A 19383-nucleotide genomic window follows, 5' to 3' on the forward strand; every position below is an offset into this window, starting at 1 on the left:
TCGTTCCTAAATCACGTCACATTGTGTGTGTCGGCCTGAATTAGACCCCCTTCACACCGGATTAAGACCCCTCTCGGCTTTAAGGTCCATTAGAAAACAGCGGGGTTGTGGGAGATTTAGAAAATAGCAAGACTCTGATGCAGTCAGGAACTAAAGTATTTGAACACCCTGCAATTTAGCAAGTTCTCCCACTAAAAAAAAAGTCCTGGAGGGGTCCGACTTTCACATTGCAGGTGCGTTCCCAGAGAGACAACATTAATACAGGTCGGGAAATCACATTGTATGAATGCTAAAGAACTTATTTGTATTGCACTGCTGCACATAAGTATTTGAATACATCAGCAAGAATTTTGGCTCTCAAAGCTAATCTGCTCCATTTATTAATCTAAATTAGTAGCACCTGTCTGAGCTTGTTAAAGACACCTGTCCACCACACAGTCACACTCCAACCACCATCACGGGCAAGTCCAAAGAGCTGTCAAAAGACACCAGAGACTAAACGGTGACCTCCACAAGGCTGGAAAGAGCTATGGGCCAACCACCAAGCAGCTTGGTGAAAATAGACCAACTGTTGGAGACAACTGTCAGTCTCCCTCAGACAGGGGCTCCATGAACAATCTCACCCGATGGGGTATCACTGATAGGAAAGGGGAGGAATCAGCCCAGAATTACACAGGAGGAGCTGGTTAATGACATGAGAGCTGGCACCACAGTTTCAAAGGTCACAGTCAGTAGAATACAATGCCCTCTTGGTTAAAAACCATGCATTACACAGAAGGTTCCCCTGCTTAAATGATCACATGTCCAGGCCCGTCTGAAGTTCACCAACAACCATCTGGATGATCTAGAGGAGGAATGGAGGAAAGTCATGTGTTCAGGTCCACTCACCCTGTTTTGGAAGGAAAAGGAGGAGTTGCGTCCCAAGAACACTAGCAGTAATGTCAAGCATGGGGGTGGAAACATCATGCTTTGGGGATGGTTTTCTGTGAAGACGGTACGACTGCCCTGTACTTAGGAGAGGATGAATGGGACCAAGTAAATGAATGACCCGCACTTGTATAGCGCCTCTCAGAGTAAGGACTCCAAAGCGCTTTACACTACAGTGCATCATTCATCCATTCACACCCATTCACACACACATTCACACACCAATGGTGATGAGCTACGATGTAGCCACAGCTGCCCTGGGGCGCACTGACAGAGGCGAGGCTGCCGAGCACTGGAGCCACCGGTCCCTCCGACCACCACCAGCAGGCAAGGTGGGTTAAGTGTCTTGCCCAAGGACACAACAGCAGAATTCTCTGTCCGGAGCCGGGATCGAACCTGCAGCCTTCCGATTACTGGGCAACCCCCTCGACCTGTTGAGTTACTGCTACCCCTGTATTGTGAGTATTGTGACATTTGTAGCAACTACCTCCTTCCCTCAGTCAGAGCATTGAAGATGGGTTGTGGCTGACAATGACCTGAAGCACGCAGCCAGGACAACCAAAAAGAGTCTGCGTAGGAAGCATATCAAGGTTCTGGAGTGGCCTAGCCAGTCTCCAGACCTAAAACCAGTAGAAAACCTTTGGAAGGAGCTGAAACTCCATGTTGCTCAGCGACAGCCCTGAAACCTGACAGATCTGGAGGAGATCTGTGTAGTGGAGTGTGCCAGAATCCTTGTTGCCACAACCAAACCTGGTCAAGAACTACAGGAAATGTTTGACCTCTGCCCATGCAAACAAAAGCTTCTGCACCAAATATTAACACCGATTTTCTCAGGTGTTCAAATGTACAGGAGCGCAATAGAAATAAATTCTTTAAAAATCATAATATGTGATTTCTTGATTTTGTAATGTCTCTCACTGTGGGAATGCACCTATAATGTGAATTTCAGCCCCCTCCATCATTTCTAAGTGGGATAGCTTCTAAAGTAGCAGGGTGTTCCAATACTTTATGTTCCTCACCCAAGCCTAGTAATCCTCCTGTACATTTACCACGTTCTCTAGATCCTACGTCAATGACTGCCCTGACTCGGAATGTCTGCCTACGCAAAGATGAAGCTCAAGCCATGCTAGCACAATGCTGATGACCTGATGGGGTCATAATCTTGACATGAGGCCAGCCCTGTTCCAAATTCTCCAAGACCATGACCTCACTGTGGAGGTTTGTGTTAGTTCTAAACAACCGACACTCTTTCTAGATCCTCAAAGGTCTCCTTCCACCATCTGGCAGGGTCGAGGCCAATTTTCATGTGTTTGAGGATCAGGATCTAGTGAAGAAAGATCCCAACTTGTTGAGACCAAAACAAGTCGAGTCTGATGTATTTTAGAGTCAAGTCATAAGTCTTTGAAAGACACCAGGTCTTGAGGCAGTGAGGGCCAAATCCAAGCTTCAAGATCAGGACTTAGTCGAGTCTTTAAGGCCCAAGTCTCAATAATTTGAGGATCTGTTGCAAGTCAAGCTTCTAGTATTTCAATTTTTGATGACCAAGGCTCCAGCCAAAGAATGCCAATTACAACCACACAATATTTAAAGATCAGGACTTACGCAAGTCTCTGAGGTCTGGGCGGCACCAGGCGGTAGGTTGGGGTTGCTAAAGCAACAGCAAGATTTGGTTAAGCAACGGCTCACAGAAAGATCTTTTATAAAGCGCCTCCCAAGATAAAAATCATGAGGCACTTCACAAAAACAAATTAAATATAAAGATTTTTCTAAATGATTAAAAATATGTTTAAAACGAGAAAAAGTTGCAATTAAAAATGTAACGAAAGGGAGAGAAAAAATGAATAGGAAAGAGGGAAATCAGTGGAACCCTGGAAAGGCAGCATAAGTAGAAGGTGGTGATGAAGGTCAAGCAAAAGCCAGCCTGACACCCCCCCCCCCCCCCCCCTTCCCCCAGCATGACTTGAGTCCAAGTCTCAGACTCGAGTCTCCATCTTTTATCCATCATTAAGGTGAACATTGTTCCACAAAACAACAATTTTACTGGTTGTAAAGTTTTTTTTTAATGTTTATCAATATTTATGAAACAGCAGCCAGAAAAATAAAACTATTATTTTGCTGAAAAAAAAAAAATTGTTCTAACATGTTGAAAGCAAGTAATCTGATTACAGTTGCCTTTAGTTTGTACATATTTATTTTCTTCTTTTCAACATTTAAAGGGAGAAAAACAGATGAGAAATCGGCTCATGTTGCCACCTGCTGTGAGCTAAAAGCTCCATCAGTGCCTCTTAACCAAATTTCAACTATTTGCTCATGAAAAACCCAAAAAACCCTGAGAAACGCAGGCTAGGCTTGTTTAACGGTAGGACCCCCCCCCATCAGCAGTGTTTATGTGAAGCACAGATGTACTCGGATGAAGGTTAGAGTCTGTTGGACTCTGCAGAATGCTGCTCAGAAACCACAGGAGGCTCCTTTAATTGGCTGGAGAAAAGAGATTCAGAAGCAAACAGAAACACTTCATCAGTTTCTGAAGCTTCCCAAAGGAATCTGTCCCACATTTACATCATTAACGACTAAAAATGCTGCATTATCACATTTCACACAGTTTGCCATAAATCCAGGAGGATGGAGACGCTCTCGGGCTCTGAGCTTTCCTCAAGGCCAGTTGAAATCTACCTCCAACAAAATCACTCAGATATCAGCAGAAAGACCAGAATAAGGCTGAACCCTCAGTTCCACACACTGAGTGGGTTAAACAAACCAACAAAGTAAACACTTACAAGTTTCACTCAAGAAATAAACTAACATTTGCTTATTTAGATGCTCAGTCCAACATTTTAGGTGCAAATAAATACAGTTTTATTTTGAAGGCTCCATTTGAGAATTAAAGGGACTTTACAGAGTTTTGAATTTTTATGCTCGCGATTGCCCCCTCAGGCCAAAAGCATAACGGCAGCTTCAATAGTAGGCTCGTGCACGAGGTGCGCATGCTGTACGTGCACACTCCTTAACGAAAATAACAGCTGAGACAGTCCCTTGTGTGTGTGTGTGTGTGTGTGTGTGTATGTGTGTGTGTGTGTGTGTGTGTGTGCGTGCATGTGTGTGTGTGTGTCCCGGAGGACAGAGGACAGGAGAACGTGCAGCTAATTAATTAAATAATTTGGTTCTGTACCTTTCTCTTCAGCACAGCCGACAAAGGTTTATGATGGGTCAGTCCTCCTGCATGCTCAGATCGTTCCCTTCCCTTGCTTGAAAAATTGTTCCAAAATGAAAGTTGAACCCACATCTTTTTTATCTGTGAATTCAATGCCGTTCGGCGAGTCTCAAATAAAAATTTGGCCATCTTACTGTAAAAAAAAAATACCATTAATGTAAAACAGAAACTCTAAATGAACTATGTTCACACCCAGAATCGAACCCAGGTCTTCTGCACAAAAGTTTGACATCTTACAAGGTGAGCTAAAGCGCCAGTGACATCCTTTGTATCTGTAACATTTATATCCTTGATGACACCTGAAACAACTTTCAAAGAACGGTTCGGAGCAAAAATGGCTATTTTGTTGCTAATTTGCAGGAAATATTTAGAAGAAAGTTCTACAGAAAGTAGCTAAGGGTCCTCAGAAATGTAGCTAGCTTTGTCACTAGGCGTTAGGAACAGCGACAAAGTGGCACTGCCTCTCTCTCTGCTGCTAAAGCTACGGATAGCAAATGCTACGGACTATGCCTGAGCGTGAACGCGCATGAAGCAGCCTGCTCGACCCGAGCATCTCTCTTTTTCTGTGATTTTACAGAAAAACAGGCAATCACAGTAAAAATGCCAGGGCTCATTCTACAGGACCAGGGCATTGCAGGAGAATGTATGAAGAAGAAATGTATTATTTCTATACTTCCCAGAATTCCTAGCAGTAGGCTGCAGGATTTTACCCAGAGACCACCAGTAAATGTTTAACTAGCTTCAGCTGTTTTAGGGTACATGTGTTTTTTTTTTAGACTTTTATGAGTTTTGTTGCAGTCGCTGCTGCAGAAATCCGAACCTTGAACTGATTCCTAATGTACTCTCTTCTTATCTCACCAACAGAACATTCACAGTGAAGTCCGAAACCTTCTCTTCAGATACTGCCTCTCTAACATGCGGGGTCCCACAAGGTTCAGTTCTAGGGCCTCTACTATTCGCATTCTATATTCCTCCTCTAGCTGGCATCATTCAGTCTTTCCCAGACATCTCCTACCACATCTACGCTGATGATATTCAGCTCTATATGTCCTTTATGCCACACCAGTTGGACAGGCTGGCCACACTTGTACTCTGCCTGACCCAGATCAGTAACTGGCTGTCCAGCAACTTTCTTGTTCTCAATGCTAACAAGACAGAGACCCTGATCGCTGCACCCCCGGAACTTCAACCAAAAATCGAGCAGGAAATTGCCTCCTTTTGCCCATCAGCCAAGGCCAACATTAGAAACCTGGGAGTTATTTTTGATCCAGCTTTAAGTTTAGACTCACACGTCAAAACCATCTCCCGCTCTTGTCTCTTTCAACTGAGAAACATTTCAAAAGTCCTTAAACTGGTTTCTACGGCAGATCTGGAAAAAATCATCCATGCCTTTGTGTCATCACGCTTAGACTACTGTAACGCTCTTTTTACTGGTCTCAGCAAAACCTCCCTCTCACGCCTTCAAGCCATCCAAAATGCAGCAGCCAGACTCCTAACCAAATCCAGCAGACGAGCTCACATCACTCCAGTTTTACAGTCCCTCCACTGGCTCCCGGTAGAATATAGAATACAGTTTAAAGTTTTAGTCCTGACCTATAGAGCTCTTAACAACCAGGCTCCAAGCTACCTATCTGAGCTTTTATCCCCACACACCACCTCTCGGAACCTTAGATCCACATCTGAAAACCTCCTGGCTGTTCCTCGAACCAGACTGAAAACCAAAGGGGACAGGTCCTTTCAGACTATTGCACCCAGACTTCGGAACAGTCTACCTTCAAATCTCCATCTCTCTAACACTGTAGAGGTCTTTAAAAATCATCTAAAAACTCACCTTTTCATGCAGGTGTTCCCTCCCTAAATGTTTCAAAAAGATGACTTTGTTCGGGTTCACACCTTCACTTTGTTTATACTCATGATTTTATTTTCTACGTTTATCACTGCTATTGTTTTTCTGATGTTTTTACTGGTTAGAGGTGTTTGCCCTGATCTTTATCATGTTGTACAGCGCTTTGTGATTTATATCTGTGAAAGGCGCTCTATAAATAAACTTACTTACTTACTTACTATACATGTTTTGGCTGTCAAACTTCCATAATGCCCCTTTAAGTCTAAATTTTGAGACAAAAATTCAAAAACTCAAAATAAAGTTTAAATATTTTCAGAATAATAAATATAAAATAAAAATATTTGTAGATTAAAGAGAATAAAATAACCAAAGACTCCAACTGTTTACATGCAAATAACTTCCCAGAATTCCTAGCAGTAGGCTGCAGGATTTTACCCAGAGACGACCAGTAAATGTTTAACTAGCTCCAGCTGTTTTAGGGTACATGTGTTTTTTTAGACTTTTAATTTGAAGGGCTGGGGGAGGTCTTATGAGTTTTGTTGCAGTCGCTGCTGCAGAAATCTGAACCTTGAACTGATTCCTAATGTACTTGTTCCATAGTTTACCGAGTAAAGCCCCGCAAGAACCTTCGGTTATAATCGTAATAAATCAGAACCAGTAGTCGGGTTCTTGGGAAGCATTAGGCTCATCCCGGACTTTCAGCTCAACGCATCAAATTATTTAATTTTAAATCTTGTAAATCTTTTTTTCTCTCCTTTAAATCTCAACATTAAAAAAAAAACAATCTTTTGGGTCCATTTCTGTGTACGAACAGTCCCGAATTCTCTCGTTTCCAACGTTGCTCATTCCGACAGAACCATGGCCTCCGTTTGAGCTTCATGTTGAATCAAAGCATCTTTTTATTCCGGTTGGAATCCAACTAGAACTCGACGTTCCTGACAAAAAAAGGGAAAACCTCCTCCGGCTGATTTTGTTGGCTTTGAAAATCAAACTAAAAGGAGTTCACCTTCCTCTCAAAACATTGAGACCAGCTGATTTTTCATTCTTTGAGGATTTTATTTCCTCCGTCCGTCGCTAAAGGACCAGCTGTTGAAGCATCAACTCAGATATACTTTTAGTGTTAATCAGACGTTTTATTGTTTATTTTAGACCCTTTGGACTGATTTGAGTACATGAACTAACCCCACCCCCCAAAGAGGCTTTAAATTAATCTCCAGGTTTAAAAGTGTTTCTGCTCCTCTGTCCCACGGTTTGTGTTTACATGTTTGTTTTTAACTCTCAGTGACACCAGAGCACATAAATAAAACCCGGTTACATAAAGTTTCATCAGATTTTTTTTTCCTAAGGAGCTCCATAAACACGCAGACTTCTCGACTTGTTGGCACGTTAGTTTATTATCGAGTCAGCTGGAAATTTCAAATTCCAAAAGGTTCATAAAAATAAACTCTGGACGGCTGGTTCAGCTTCTGATCCAAAACTAAATGTGGTGTTTCATAAATAATTTGTGTGTGGCGTGGAGGTTCCGGGTCCAGGAGGTTCCTGGGGTTCAGCCAAGCTCGTCCCAGGAAGACACGTAATCCATGACTTTGTTCTTTTTTATTTTACACGGCGCAGTAAAATAATGCTTACCTTGAAGCTGACATGTTTCAGCTAGCGACTCCAGCCATCATCAGAGCTCGCCAGTGTCCCTTTATCCAACACCGGCGAGCTCTGATGATGGCTTGAGTCGCTAGCTGAAACGTGTCAGCTTCAAGGTAAACGTTATTTTACTGCGCTGTGTAAAATAAAAAAGAACAAAGTCATGGATTATTAAATGTGCAAAAGACAAAGACACCTCATGGACCGACCTCCTGCCGAGTTAAAGTCTGGTTTCTCTGGCGGCGGGACAGGGAGGGACCACAGAAAACATTCCAACATTGCTCTCTAGGGTCTCTGGAAGCTGGTGTCTTCGTCAGTCACCAGGTGAGGTCTCCAGTCCATCAAGGGGACACTCAAGAGACAACCAAATGGCGCCAACTCACATCTCTGGTTAAGCCAACATGCATGTTTTTTGTCTGGAAGAAAACCCTCACACGCAGGAGCAGAACATGCTAACTACAGGCATAAAGGCTGCAGCTGGGAATCAAACCTGTTACCTTCTTGTTACCAACCACACCACCGTGCAGTCCGCAGAAAAACTGCAGATTATTAATCTTAGAGACACGCAGAGTCAAGAATAAGTTACAGTGTTGTCCCAGACAAAGTTTAAATACATCTGGACCATCGTCACAAATCCTTAAACCACTTCTGTCCTTCAAGCGTCCAGATGGAGCATCAGGTCTAGTACCTTCATCAGTCCTGAGCATGTGCTGCCCCCTAGTGGAGGATCTACTGGTGTTTTACTTATTTATTAAATTATAAAATAAAATGATAGTTTTGGCTCTAGATGCCGGTTCTGGTGCCGACCCGTTAAAGATTCCTGTGACAGAAGTTCTGCTCAAATGTAAAATATTCCTGATGAAGTATTCTGAGCTCTAAGGCTCTCAGGCGTCGGCCTTTATCTCTGATCGCCCCTGTCAGAGGGGTGAGAGGTCAGGAATGGAGAGGATTACAGAAGGACCGCCGGCCGTTTGATGAAGAGTCTGACCCGACATGTGGCGTTCCGACTTAATTCCTGAACACAATGTGTGATCATGGCTGAGCGAGACCTTTTAGAGCTCAGTGAGGAAGCGGCGAAACGGCACATACGGATGATTAAAGTTGTGCTTCCAGGCAGGAACCCGACGTCGTTACAATAGCTGAGTAAAATTTGCTATTTTCTGCGCCGGATGAGACTCGGATAAAAGAAACAGCAGGTATCGGTTTAGAAATTTCTCTCTGATGGAAAAACGAAACGGAAAGGACTCAAACAGAGCTGAAGAAATCGTGCCGCTAGGTCTGGAGTTCGTTGTAAAACCATCAGCGCAGAGACGTCTGACGGGACTTTGATTTGGTTTGATTATCAGAGTTTTAACGTTTTTAAAATGAAAACGTTTCACAAAGGAAATGGTTGAGGATGAGAGGGACAAAGGAAAAAAGAGAAAATCACATTTAAGGAACAAAGGAAGGAAGGAAACAAGGGGCGAGGGAGGGAGGAAAGAAGAAAAGGTCAGAAAGACAAAAGAGAATAAAAGAAGGAAATAAGATTGTTGCTGTATTGAAACTTGTTTATCATAAGCTGATGGAATAGTTTTCATCCATGGAATAGTTTTTTGTTGCCCCACCTCTTAGCTATCTTTGCTAGCGTTGAAAAACTATTTCTTATTGAATGACTTTAAAAACGGCAGATTTAAAGAGCAAGTCCCCCCTAATCAACATTTGTGCTGCTAAACTATATTAATGAGTCGAGTCATGCTGTAGACACGTGTAGTCAATAATTTGGCACTTTAATGCATCTTAGTTAAAATTTACATATTCTGCCCAAAACTGTCAGTGTTGTGCCCTCTTCAAGTAAAAACTGCACTACATTATAATTTTAATCTGCCATCGCTATTGTGAATTTGCTAGTGGCTCCGCCCTTTCGGTTTGCCAGGCAACGCCTCCTTGTGGTGCATTTTTCAGGAAATGGGAGTGGGGTTAGACTCTGGTAGGGGGGTGACTTGCTCTTTAACTACTTTCAACTGTGTCTTAAGGGATGTGGAGTTTGAATCTAATCTATTAATCTAGTTATAAATCTAAAAATGTTTTTAAATCTTTAGCTCCTCCTTCCTAAGACCCCCCGAATCAAAGCTGGCTGCAGGAAGATTCTTCATTCCTCCTTTTTAACCAAAGATAAGATGGGAGGAGAAGTCCCTAAACTCCTCAGGAGAAGTTGGTGCTTTCAGATCAAACGTGGAGGTGAAACATCAAACTGAGAACAAAAGGTTTCCTGAATCGTGTCAGATGGTTCATTCTGAGGACGGAACGTTCCTTAGAACATCCTCCAAGCTTCGCCAGACTTAATCTTCACCTTCAGCCTTAATGACAAAAACAAACAAGTGTTTGATCCTTTTGATGGACAGGAGACGTTCAGACCGAACCGCTGAATCATCTCTTCTCAACAAAAGAAAAACTTCTCAGAAATCCCCTTCAGAGGTAATTTAACGGCTCAGTGATGTGAGGATTATTCTTTAGCTTCCTAAACACATTTTAAAACATCGTTTATGGAAACATAAACTTTTAGATGCAATTAAAAACTGTAGATTTATAATTACATCACAAAAAAAATACAAAATGTGTTCATAAATGTAAATGAACTTGTTCTGGATGAACCACTGGCGCTGATGGTGAATGAAATGTTGATGTTAGTGGAAACCAACGGAACGGAAACTGATGGTTTTGGTGTCTGTTGTAGAAATTCAATGACTTTATTCCATTAAAAAACATGAAAAGCTTCTTAAATCTGCTCTTTTGGATGTTTAAACACGTGAGTTTTTAAAATAATTTTTAGGGTTTTAGGCACCAGAGTGGAGGGTCCAAAGAAGCAGTTGTGGCTCCAGGGCCGAAGGTGGAGACCACCGGTACGGAGGAGACAGTAGATGAGGAATTGATGCCAAGTAATTTCATTTGTTTGGTTCATTTTGTTCTGACCTTGAGATCCTGTTAAATCTGCCTCCAGGTTCTGTTTTAATAAACTCCTGATCTGATCATAAATCTGAATAAAATTCCGCCGTTTGTGTCATTTCAGCCAAATCTGAGACGTCTCCACGCGTCCTCATAAGCATACGAGTCCTCAGATGTGCAAACGAGCTGCTCCTACAGAAAATCACCAGCGGCTCATCAGGTAAACCGACGTCGTTACCGCCGCTCACGAACGTGCTCCAACAACAACCCCAGTCTGTTTTCTGTTTCATGTCTTCAAACTTCCAGCTGCAGGAGTTGAATGAGACGGGAAGCATCACCAAAACTTCTACAGGATAAAAAGAAATAACTGGTTGGCTTCAAAAACAGAAAAAGCCTTCGAGCAGCAAACAACAAAGGAGAACTTCCCCGAAGAAACAACGGCATCATTCCCAGAACCTCAGAGGCAGAATTACAGAACAGCTCCTGAAAGATTCAAGAGCGGTTCTGGAGTCTGCAGCTGCAAAAACAGTAAGTCTCACCAGAACCCTGCGGAACAACTAAAGCACTAATCTTAGGTTTGGGTTAGGGTGGCTGCTGGAAACACTAGAATCAGGAAAATCACACAAGGTTCTGACAGGATCCTCTGGAGCCGAGATTTACCCCCAACAGGATGTAGAACATGGAAGCACTCACCCGTATCCGCTGGACCTCCAGGAACACGGCTTTTTGGAAGGATTTCTCCCAGACGGCCAGCTCCGAGGCCAGCTCCACCCTGAAGGTGTGGCTCTGGCCGTGACCCACCAGAATGCTGAAGCACAGGGATTCCACGTCCTGCTGCTCCGGGGAGAGCTCCAATCCCAGGTACAGCCTCGCCTGGAGCCAGCAGTCCTCGGACATCCACAGCTGCAACAAGAACATTTACCTGGTTAAGGGTCAGATCGGGTCAGGTTTACCCGGCCCTGATCCTTTTACCTTGTGAACTTTGAAAAGGACCTCATAGAGGTTATATGTGGTTTCAGCCTGTCCCCAGTCAGCGGTGTCGATCTGAGGACACACAACAAACAGACGTCAGTCTGGTTCTGATCCAGAAGCTGCGGGTCGTCAACATCTGGATTGAAGGGACTAGGATCCTGCTTTATCCTGCATGGAGAGAAATTAGGATGCAAAAGAAAATGGAAAAAATCTGATAGAGGAGCACAACCCGAGCTTTAACAGTACCACTAGAAAACGAGAAATTCCATCCATCCGATGTCTGAACCCACTATGTCCATGTAGGGTCGGGTGGGGGTGGGTGGTGGAGCGGGTGCCTATCTCCAGCGGTCAATGGGCAATCAGGCAGGGTACACCCTGGACAGAGAGCCAGTCCATCGCAGGGCAACACAGAGACACACAGGACAAACAATCACACACACACACACACACACACACACACCTAAGGACAATTTAGACAGACCAATCAACCTAACAGTCGTATTTTTGGACTGTGGGAGGAAGCCGGAGAACCCGGAGAGAACCCACGCATGCACAGGGAGAACATGCTAACTCCATGCAGAAAGATCCCAGGCTGGGAAGCGAACCCAGGACCTTCTTGCTGCAAGGCAACAGCTCTAACCACTGCGCCGCCCCTAAAATGAGAAATTTAACTTCCAAATTATTAAATCAGCTAAATAAACTGTTGGAGAGCCAGAAATAAAGAAACAAGATCAGACATGACGTCCAGCCCCCCCTGGAGAACTTTTTCAGGAAGCTCTCTGTTCTCTGTGGGGTTTTTTCAGATCAGAGACTTTCTACATTTAAACACTTTTCAGAATATTTGCTTCTTTTGACCATTTGCGTGCGGTGGGGGATATCAGACAGAAGCCTTTCAGAGCAGAACGTTTCCCTTCTCATCCGAGGAGCTTCGTCAATTCTGAAAGTTTGGTAAAGTTCCTCGGATGAGCGAAACGGCATCAAGAAACCAAAGAAGTCCTGTTTCTTTCATTTGGATTACCGTGACCAGGATGACTGAGAACCTTCACCAGCTAACCAACCCTGCAGACGCACCATCCAGTCCAGAGGCAGAGGGGAGTTAAAGGGTTAAACGAGGATAAACTACAGGATGTGAGGAGAATAAAGAGTCATGCACCAAAAAACATCTACAAAGAAAACTGGATTTCTAGAGTTTAACATTTTGCAGAAAAACCTTTTTGATCAGACTTCCAAACGAGGTTGACGACAGAGGAGATAAAAACGCAACTGGAAGTCTGAGAACATGATGTCAGACATTTAAACACAGACCTTGTAGAAGGAAAACACCAAAATATGTTTTATTATGGAATGCTGCAGGAGAAACAGCAGGACTTGTTTAAATAAATTCATTATAAATGATAGGATTTCATTCAACAGTAAGACGGAGAACTCCTTTATAAATGAAGGAGGGAAAAGGAACAGGAATGAAATTCAGACATAAATTTGTTGCCGTTTAGGAACAGATTTAGTCATTGATTCAGAATTAAAATGGATTTACTTCTCTTGGCACCAACTTAGTGTCAGACAATGTATTTCTTTTGGGATATTTAGCAAGTTTTGGCCATTTTATGTGTTGACATGAAAAGTTCAGTTGTTCACAACTGAACCTTCTAGACCTCCAGTCTTATGGCTTCCAACCAGGATTTGGCTTGTGTGAGAAAAACAACGGTCAGAATAAAACCATCCAGGTCAGAAAAATCTCATTTCTGCTTTTTAAAAACCTTTATTTTACTCTTCAGTGAAGAAAAGTTTCGGTTTCCTATTTAAGTCTGAAAACAAGACTGAAGGCTGTTGTTTTGGCCCCAATTCTAGGTTTGAGTTGTTGCTGCTCTAAACTGGGATTTCTGAAGGAATCCAGTGGAAAACCGGTAGAAATTTAAAGTAAAGTAGGACTGATCCAAGAACAGAAACAAGAGGAACCACAACAGGATTCACACAACTCAGCTGGGAATAAAAGGAAACAACAATCCGACGAAAAGTCCCTGGAAACTGATAAATGTCCCATACTTGTGTGGCACCTCTCTGAGTCAGAGGACTCCAAACCACTTTATACTACAGTGAATCATTCATCCGTTCACACACATGGTGGTGGTGAGCTCCATCTTACTCGCAGCTGCCCTGGGGCGCACTTACAAACCAAGGAAGTGCTGGGTTTTCAAAATAAAACGGGAAATGGAAACAGAACCAAGATGATCAAAAACAACCACCAAATTATCAGAATTAAGATCAAATTCTGCCATAAAAACTAACTCGGAGAGGGTAAAAAAATAAAATCTACCAATTATTTTGTCAACAATTGGCTAGCCATACAAAGCTAAACCACCTGTAGTAACAGGTGATGAGGGCTCCTGATGGAGGTCATGTAGAAGATCGGAGGTTCCGCTAAATTATTAGGATTATCTGTGGTTTGAAAGTGACAGAAGCCATGAAAACAGAGTTAGGAGGTTCTGACTCATCAAATCCTGTTGGACCAGAATGAAAAGCTCCTCTTCCAGGACCAAGACAGATGGGAACAGGCTGACAGATCAATTAACAGTCAGCTGTAAAAACAACAACTCCCAGAAATCCACTCTACTGGGATGACACGGTCGGCTCGAATCACAACAAATAAAAATTAATAAGAAGCGGAGGCGCGCGTGTCCTCCATTATTCAGTCACCGCTGAAGCATGTGCTGCTGGCTCGACTCTGAAGCTTGCTGAGGGGCAATCACAGAGCTGCAGAATTCAATCACCACACCGCTGCTCAAAATACGCGTTCAAACCATCACCGAAAACCACAAAATACTGATGTGAGAGAGCATTACTTACCGGAGGACATTTGAAGATATAAAAATATGCTCCTCTGAGCGCCAGGAACTTGAGCGCTGAAGGTCGACCAGTGGCTCTGCTCTCTGGACATTCACACACCCAGCCCATGTGAACAATCTGCAGCAATTAAAAACACAAAAATGTATTATTTTAACTAAAATACAATAAAACATGATGATACACCCACAAATATAGAAACAAGTCCATTAAAATGAGTTTATATTAATTCCGTAGTTTTAAAGAAGCAATATGTAAGAATTTTACAGTGAAATCATTCCAAAACAGTCCGATGTCTCAGTCATGTTGGAAGGAACTTTACACTGAAACAGATTTCCTTCTTAGCTAGCTTTTGGGGGGGGGGGGGGGGGGGGGGGGGGGGGGGGGGGGCAAACCACTCTGAGCGCGCTCATTCCATTTTATTTTTTTCCGGACAGTTGTCCCCTAACATGGTCAGAGCTTGTTGTGTTGTTGATTGCCATACTCTGTTGCATGACCACCAGGGAAGGCTAATAGCCAAAGGTACACGTTTTTTTTCGGATTCCTGCGTGACTGAAGCTACAAAAAGGCAACGGATGGCGTGGATTGCTGCCATCAGAAGACCTAACTTAACGTTCGAGGACACCCCAGGTCACATGTTGGTCTGCTATAGACATTTCCATAAAGGTAAGTTTATGTATTGCAGTGAAGTGATTTATCATAGTGAATTTCTAGATACGGGTCACAAATAATGCCTCTGCTGGCCCATTTGTTTCGCTGGAATGCTTTGTTTACATTAGCTTTGCGAGCTGCTACTTGTGTCGTATGCAGGCAAATGGGCCTACAGCATGCTGGAATGCGATCTGGACTGGGCTACCGTCTTTCGCACTGCTAATGGGGGTGCTAGAGCTTATTGGTTCCAGCTTGCCCAACACTGACAGAAAGATGTCACATTTTGAGACGCTTCTGTAGACTCATGCGTTTCAGACTCAACCTACCACATGAACATCTTGCACACCTCTTTGACATTAGCCAGACAAGCGCGTCAGCAGTGTTTACCATCACTGTTAAAGTCCTCTACGCCCACCTCAGCCCTTTGGTGTACTGGGCACCAAGGCACTGTATCCAGGCCAGAATGCCGCACCAGTATATTGAGATGTTTGGTGACCGTGTCAGAGTTAATATAGACTGTTTTGAAGTTTTCATTGAGAAAGCACAAAATTTACGTGCTAAGGCTGAAACATATTCAAACTACAAAAGTAGACACACAATGAAATATCTCATTGGCATCACACCACAGGGGACCATCTCATTCTTCTCAAAAGGATGGGGAAGGCGTACCAGAGACAAACGTGTAGCTGAGTCATCAGGCTTTCTGCAAATGCTGTCTCCTGGTGATATAGTGCTAGCTGACCAGGGATTTGACAGTGTTGCCCTGATGGGGGCCACATTGAAAATCCCAGCATTCACCAGAGGCCGTAGTCAGCTACAAGCACAAGATGTGGAGGAGACTCGCAAAATTGCTCACGTCAGGATCCATGTAGAGTGTGTAATCGGCTGTCTGCGTTCCAAGTACACCATACTGAATGACACTGTACGTCTAGGCAGGGCATCTGCAGGTTTAAGGGAGCCAAATTTAAGACTTTTTAAGACCATTTTTAAGGCCACTTTGACCAAATTTAAGCAATATTTTAAATTACATTTAAGCTATAATTTCCAGCTATTGCCTGGAACCGGTGTCAACCACGTCGCCAACGTCGGATTAGCCATCCAGTTACCATTAAACTTGCACTTCCCCATGGCGCAAGCTCCCGCTAGCTTAACCAGCTAATGTGCTCATCTAAAAATAGCCCCCTTTCACAAACAACTAAATCTGCACGGTTCCGCTTACGCCAATATCGTACACAAAAAATGCTGAACACTAACTAGAAATTCACAAAATTTTTATAGAAATAAAAGAATCTTGTTAATAGGGTCTTTGGTTATTTAAGACCTTCGGAAACTCTATTTAAGGATTATTTGTCATTTTTAAGGACTTTTAAGGCCTTAAATTTGGAAAAGCAAATTTAAGACTTTTTAAGGACCCGCGGATACCCTGCTAGGTTAGTGGTGCCGTGTGAGGGAGAAGACATTACATTGCTTGACAAAATAGTCACTGTCGCATGTGCGCTTACAAATATGTGCCCAAGTGAGGTGTTGAAGCTACCAAGTGATGAGTAACTGTTCGCTATGCTGTTTAAAGAACTGAACTAGTACATTTTTAACACCTTGTAATGCAGCTAATAAAGGAAGTTGAAATACAACAATTGCCTCATTCCTACAAGGCCTAACTACAACACCCATGAATTATTTCACTTGAAAAAGAAAAACATAAGTTGTATGAATTGGAGGAGTTTTATTTGTGATTTTTTCAAATGCTTTAACACTTTTGCCAGTAACACCTGAGCATATTACGTAAACAAATTTTTTTTTGCAATACAATGTGCAATAAACATAACTTTGTGCAATAACAAAACTTTGGGGAACAAAATGAAATCAAAGTATTCAAAATGTTCACTGAAACAATGTCATCCAAAGTTTCAGTTTGTGCAAAGGAAATAACACTAAAGAAAACAAAAGTAGCCACAAAGAATAACACCTGTCAAAGTTATTAAACAATCTTAATGCAAAGAAATTAAAAGTAAATAAAGTACTTTACAGAGCTAATTTTAAAATATGCACTACCACAACTTATGGGCTCGACACACGGGAGGCAACATCCCCTCTCCTCCATTCATTTTCAATGAGACATGTGTGACAAAGCGATGATCGCGGGTCTCTCTCCTACCAAGCGAAACACGAAAAACGTGCGTTTGAAATTTTGCGCTCGTGCACATGTCGTGCACAGGCGACCCAGCGACGCGATCCCAGAAAGTTGAAACATTTTCAACTTTTCATCGCTGTCGCTCGGACGAGGACCAATCAACGGAGGTTTCATTCACTGACCAATGAGTGGACAGATTGCTCCGTACATCTCCGAGCAAACATGGAGGAGAAGTTGATTATTATTATTTTTTATATGTAAAATCAGAAGTAAGATTTCACATAACTCTAGCAGCACCTTGTGAAACATCATATCTACCACTTTTTTAACTCTGAACCGCTAAATAACCTTAATTCCCTCCAACCTGACACAGCCAATCAAAACAACGGAAGTTTCGATTTCGCCATGGAACAGAACGCGTAGACGGCTTTGCCGCTGGCCGCTGCCGCGGATCGCCTCCCGTGTGTCAGGTAATAAAAACGACAGCGACAAATTTCACTGATCGCGGTCGTTTGTCGCCTCCCGTGTGTCGAGCCCATTACAGTAATACAATGAAAACAGTGTTTTAGTTGAAAAAAATTAAAGTAACAAAAGTGTTCCTCAAACATATAGCCTGTAACACTTGTAACTTGTACACCAAGGTTTGTACAAAGAACATAAAATCACAGCAATAAAGAAAACGAATAATCAAGGATGTACGCAGTAGTGCCTCGGTGTAATTTGTAAACAAAGGCTTGCGCAAAGGACACTCAGTAAAACCGTAAAAAAGAAAAACAGTACTCAGCACTACAGAAAATAATGCACATTACATATCCAAAGCTTACAGCTACATAATATATGTAGTGAATGATTTGCTTTTTTAGTGCTTTTTGGCTTTTCTCTTATTTTCCCCAATTGCTTCTCTGTCATTAATGGCAGGCTGTCCTTGGGACACGTTGGGTACAGGGTCAGTGTCGTGATGGGCCACATGCTCAGGCATTACTACCTTGTAGAAGAATTCCTGAGCCACTTGTAGTGGCTGGCCCCACATGCGTGCGTCTGGCCTCACACGTATTATCATACAGGCTTTGGTCGTCCACACAACAAAGTCACAGAACTCAGACCTTGTGACAAACATCTGTGCTTGAACTTGTTTGTAGTACTTGTGGGTCTGTTTTAACTCCACTATCCCGTCTGTTAAGGCGAGACAGAACGTGTCATCCTCACAGGCCTGCAGAAGGTTGTGGTTGTGATGTGTGTACGGGCACTTGATTTCCACGCAGCCTTTTCCACAGCACTCACAGTAGACGAGGGCATCCGGGGTGGCACCTAGTTCAGGGAAGGAGGGGTTAATGATGAAACCACACTTCTCCACGTTCAGGCCTCTGTGCAGCGTCGTCGTCTGTGAGGTGTAGTTGAGTCTTGCAGTTTGCTCATTCCCTTTTCCCCATTTGATTAGCTCCGGCTCATTGTCTGACAGCGGACGTGACATTTTGTTTGGGTAGCACACCTTCTTCACAGTGGATAATGCAGGCGTGGCAGTGGAGGTGGACATAGCAGCATGAATGTTTGACACTGTGATTCTCCCCGCTCTTGCTCTAGCTCTCTTTGGTATTGCGCCAAAACACACATTTATGTTGATCCCTGGTTTTCTCTTCCAGCGCCTCTGCCTCTACTTCTGACACAGTGACGTAGCGTTTCCGTTGCTTGCACTGCTGCAGAAGGATAGAAAGTTCACAACCCCTTAGGTGTGCAGCATAGAGACGTAGAAGGGATTTGGGCAGGATGCGAGGCTTGACAGGGTCTGCGTACGAGTGACAGAATCCCTCCATCACAGGTGCCGTCCATGGTTGCGGGTCGCCCTCCAATCGCTCCCGTCATCCCAATTTTACGGAAAGCCAGATATCCTCCCACTCCAATCAGAAGAAATCCAACGATCATCAGGCCAAATATCCACATATCTTCGACGTCCTCAATGGACAGCTGAGAGAGACAGATGATATTCCACTTTTTCCAGGAATCGAACATATATCCCGCTGCATGTGTCCCCTGAGGACAAGCGCGAGCCCCCTCCTCCGTCCTCATTGTAGAAAAAATCTTATCGCGTTGAATGACCAATTAATTAAGTCCATGTTGAAAAATGCTGAAAAAAGGTGATTGCAGAGGAAATGCAGAGAAGCGCTCTGTAGGCAGACAGGACAAAAAGAGCCTTGGGAAAAAAACAGATAAGGGAGGAAAAGGCAGAAGCGTCTGCTCCCTGTGAGT

General features: G+C 43.3%; 1 protein-coding gene across 2 annotated transcripts in view; it reads right to left on the reverse strand.

Annotated features, from left to right (window-relative positions):
* sntg2 (syntrophin, gamma 2) overlaps positions 1-19383 on the reverse strand; it is a 78715-nt gene that overhangs the window by 5487 nt on the left and 53845 nt on the right. The window contains exons 12-15 of one of the 2 annotated variants that reach the window (XM_054741460.2): positions 14361-14477; positions 11517-11588; positions 11238-11447; positions 7762-10890 (exon numbers count right to left, since the gene is read on the reverse strand). In XM_054741460.2, coding sequence (XP_054597435.2) covers positions 10879-10890; positions 11238-11447; positions 11517-11588; positions 14361-14477 — 411 coding nt within the window. In that variant the 3' untranslated portion in view covers positions 7762-10878. Of the gene's footprint in view, positions 1-7761; positions 10891-11237; positions 11448-11516; positions 11589-14360; positions 14478-19383 lie in introns of those variants that run through there. The other variant, XM_015970509.3, reaches the window with a different exon arrangement.

Source organism: Nothobranchius furzeri, chromosome 18 (genome assembly GCF_043380555.1).
Source record: "Nothobranchius furzeri strain GRZ-AD chromosome 18, NfurGRZ-RIMD1, whole genome shotgun sequence".
In the NCBI taxonomy this organism is placed as follows: domain Eukaryota; kingdom Metazoa; phylum Chordata; class Actinopteri; order Cyprinodontiformes; family Nothobranchiidae; genus Nothobranchius; species Nothobranchius furzeri.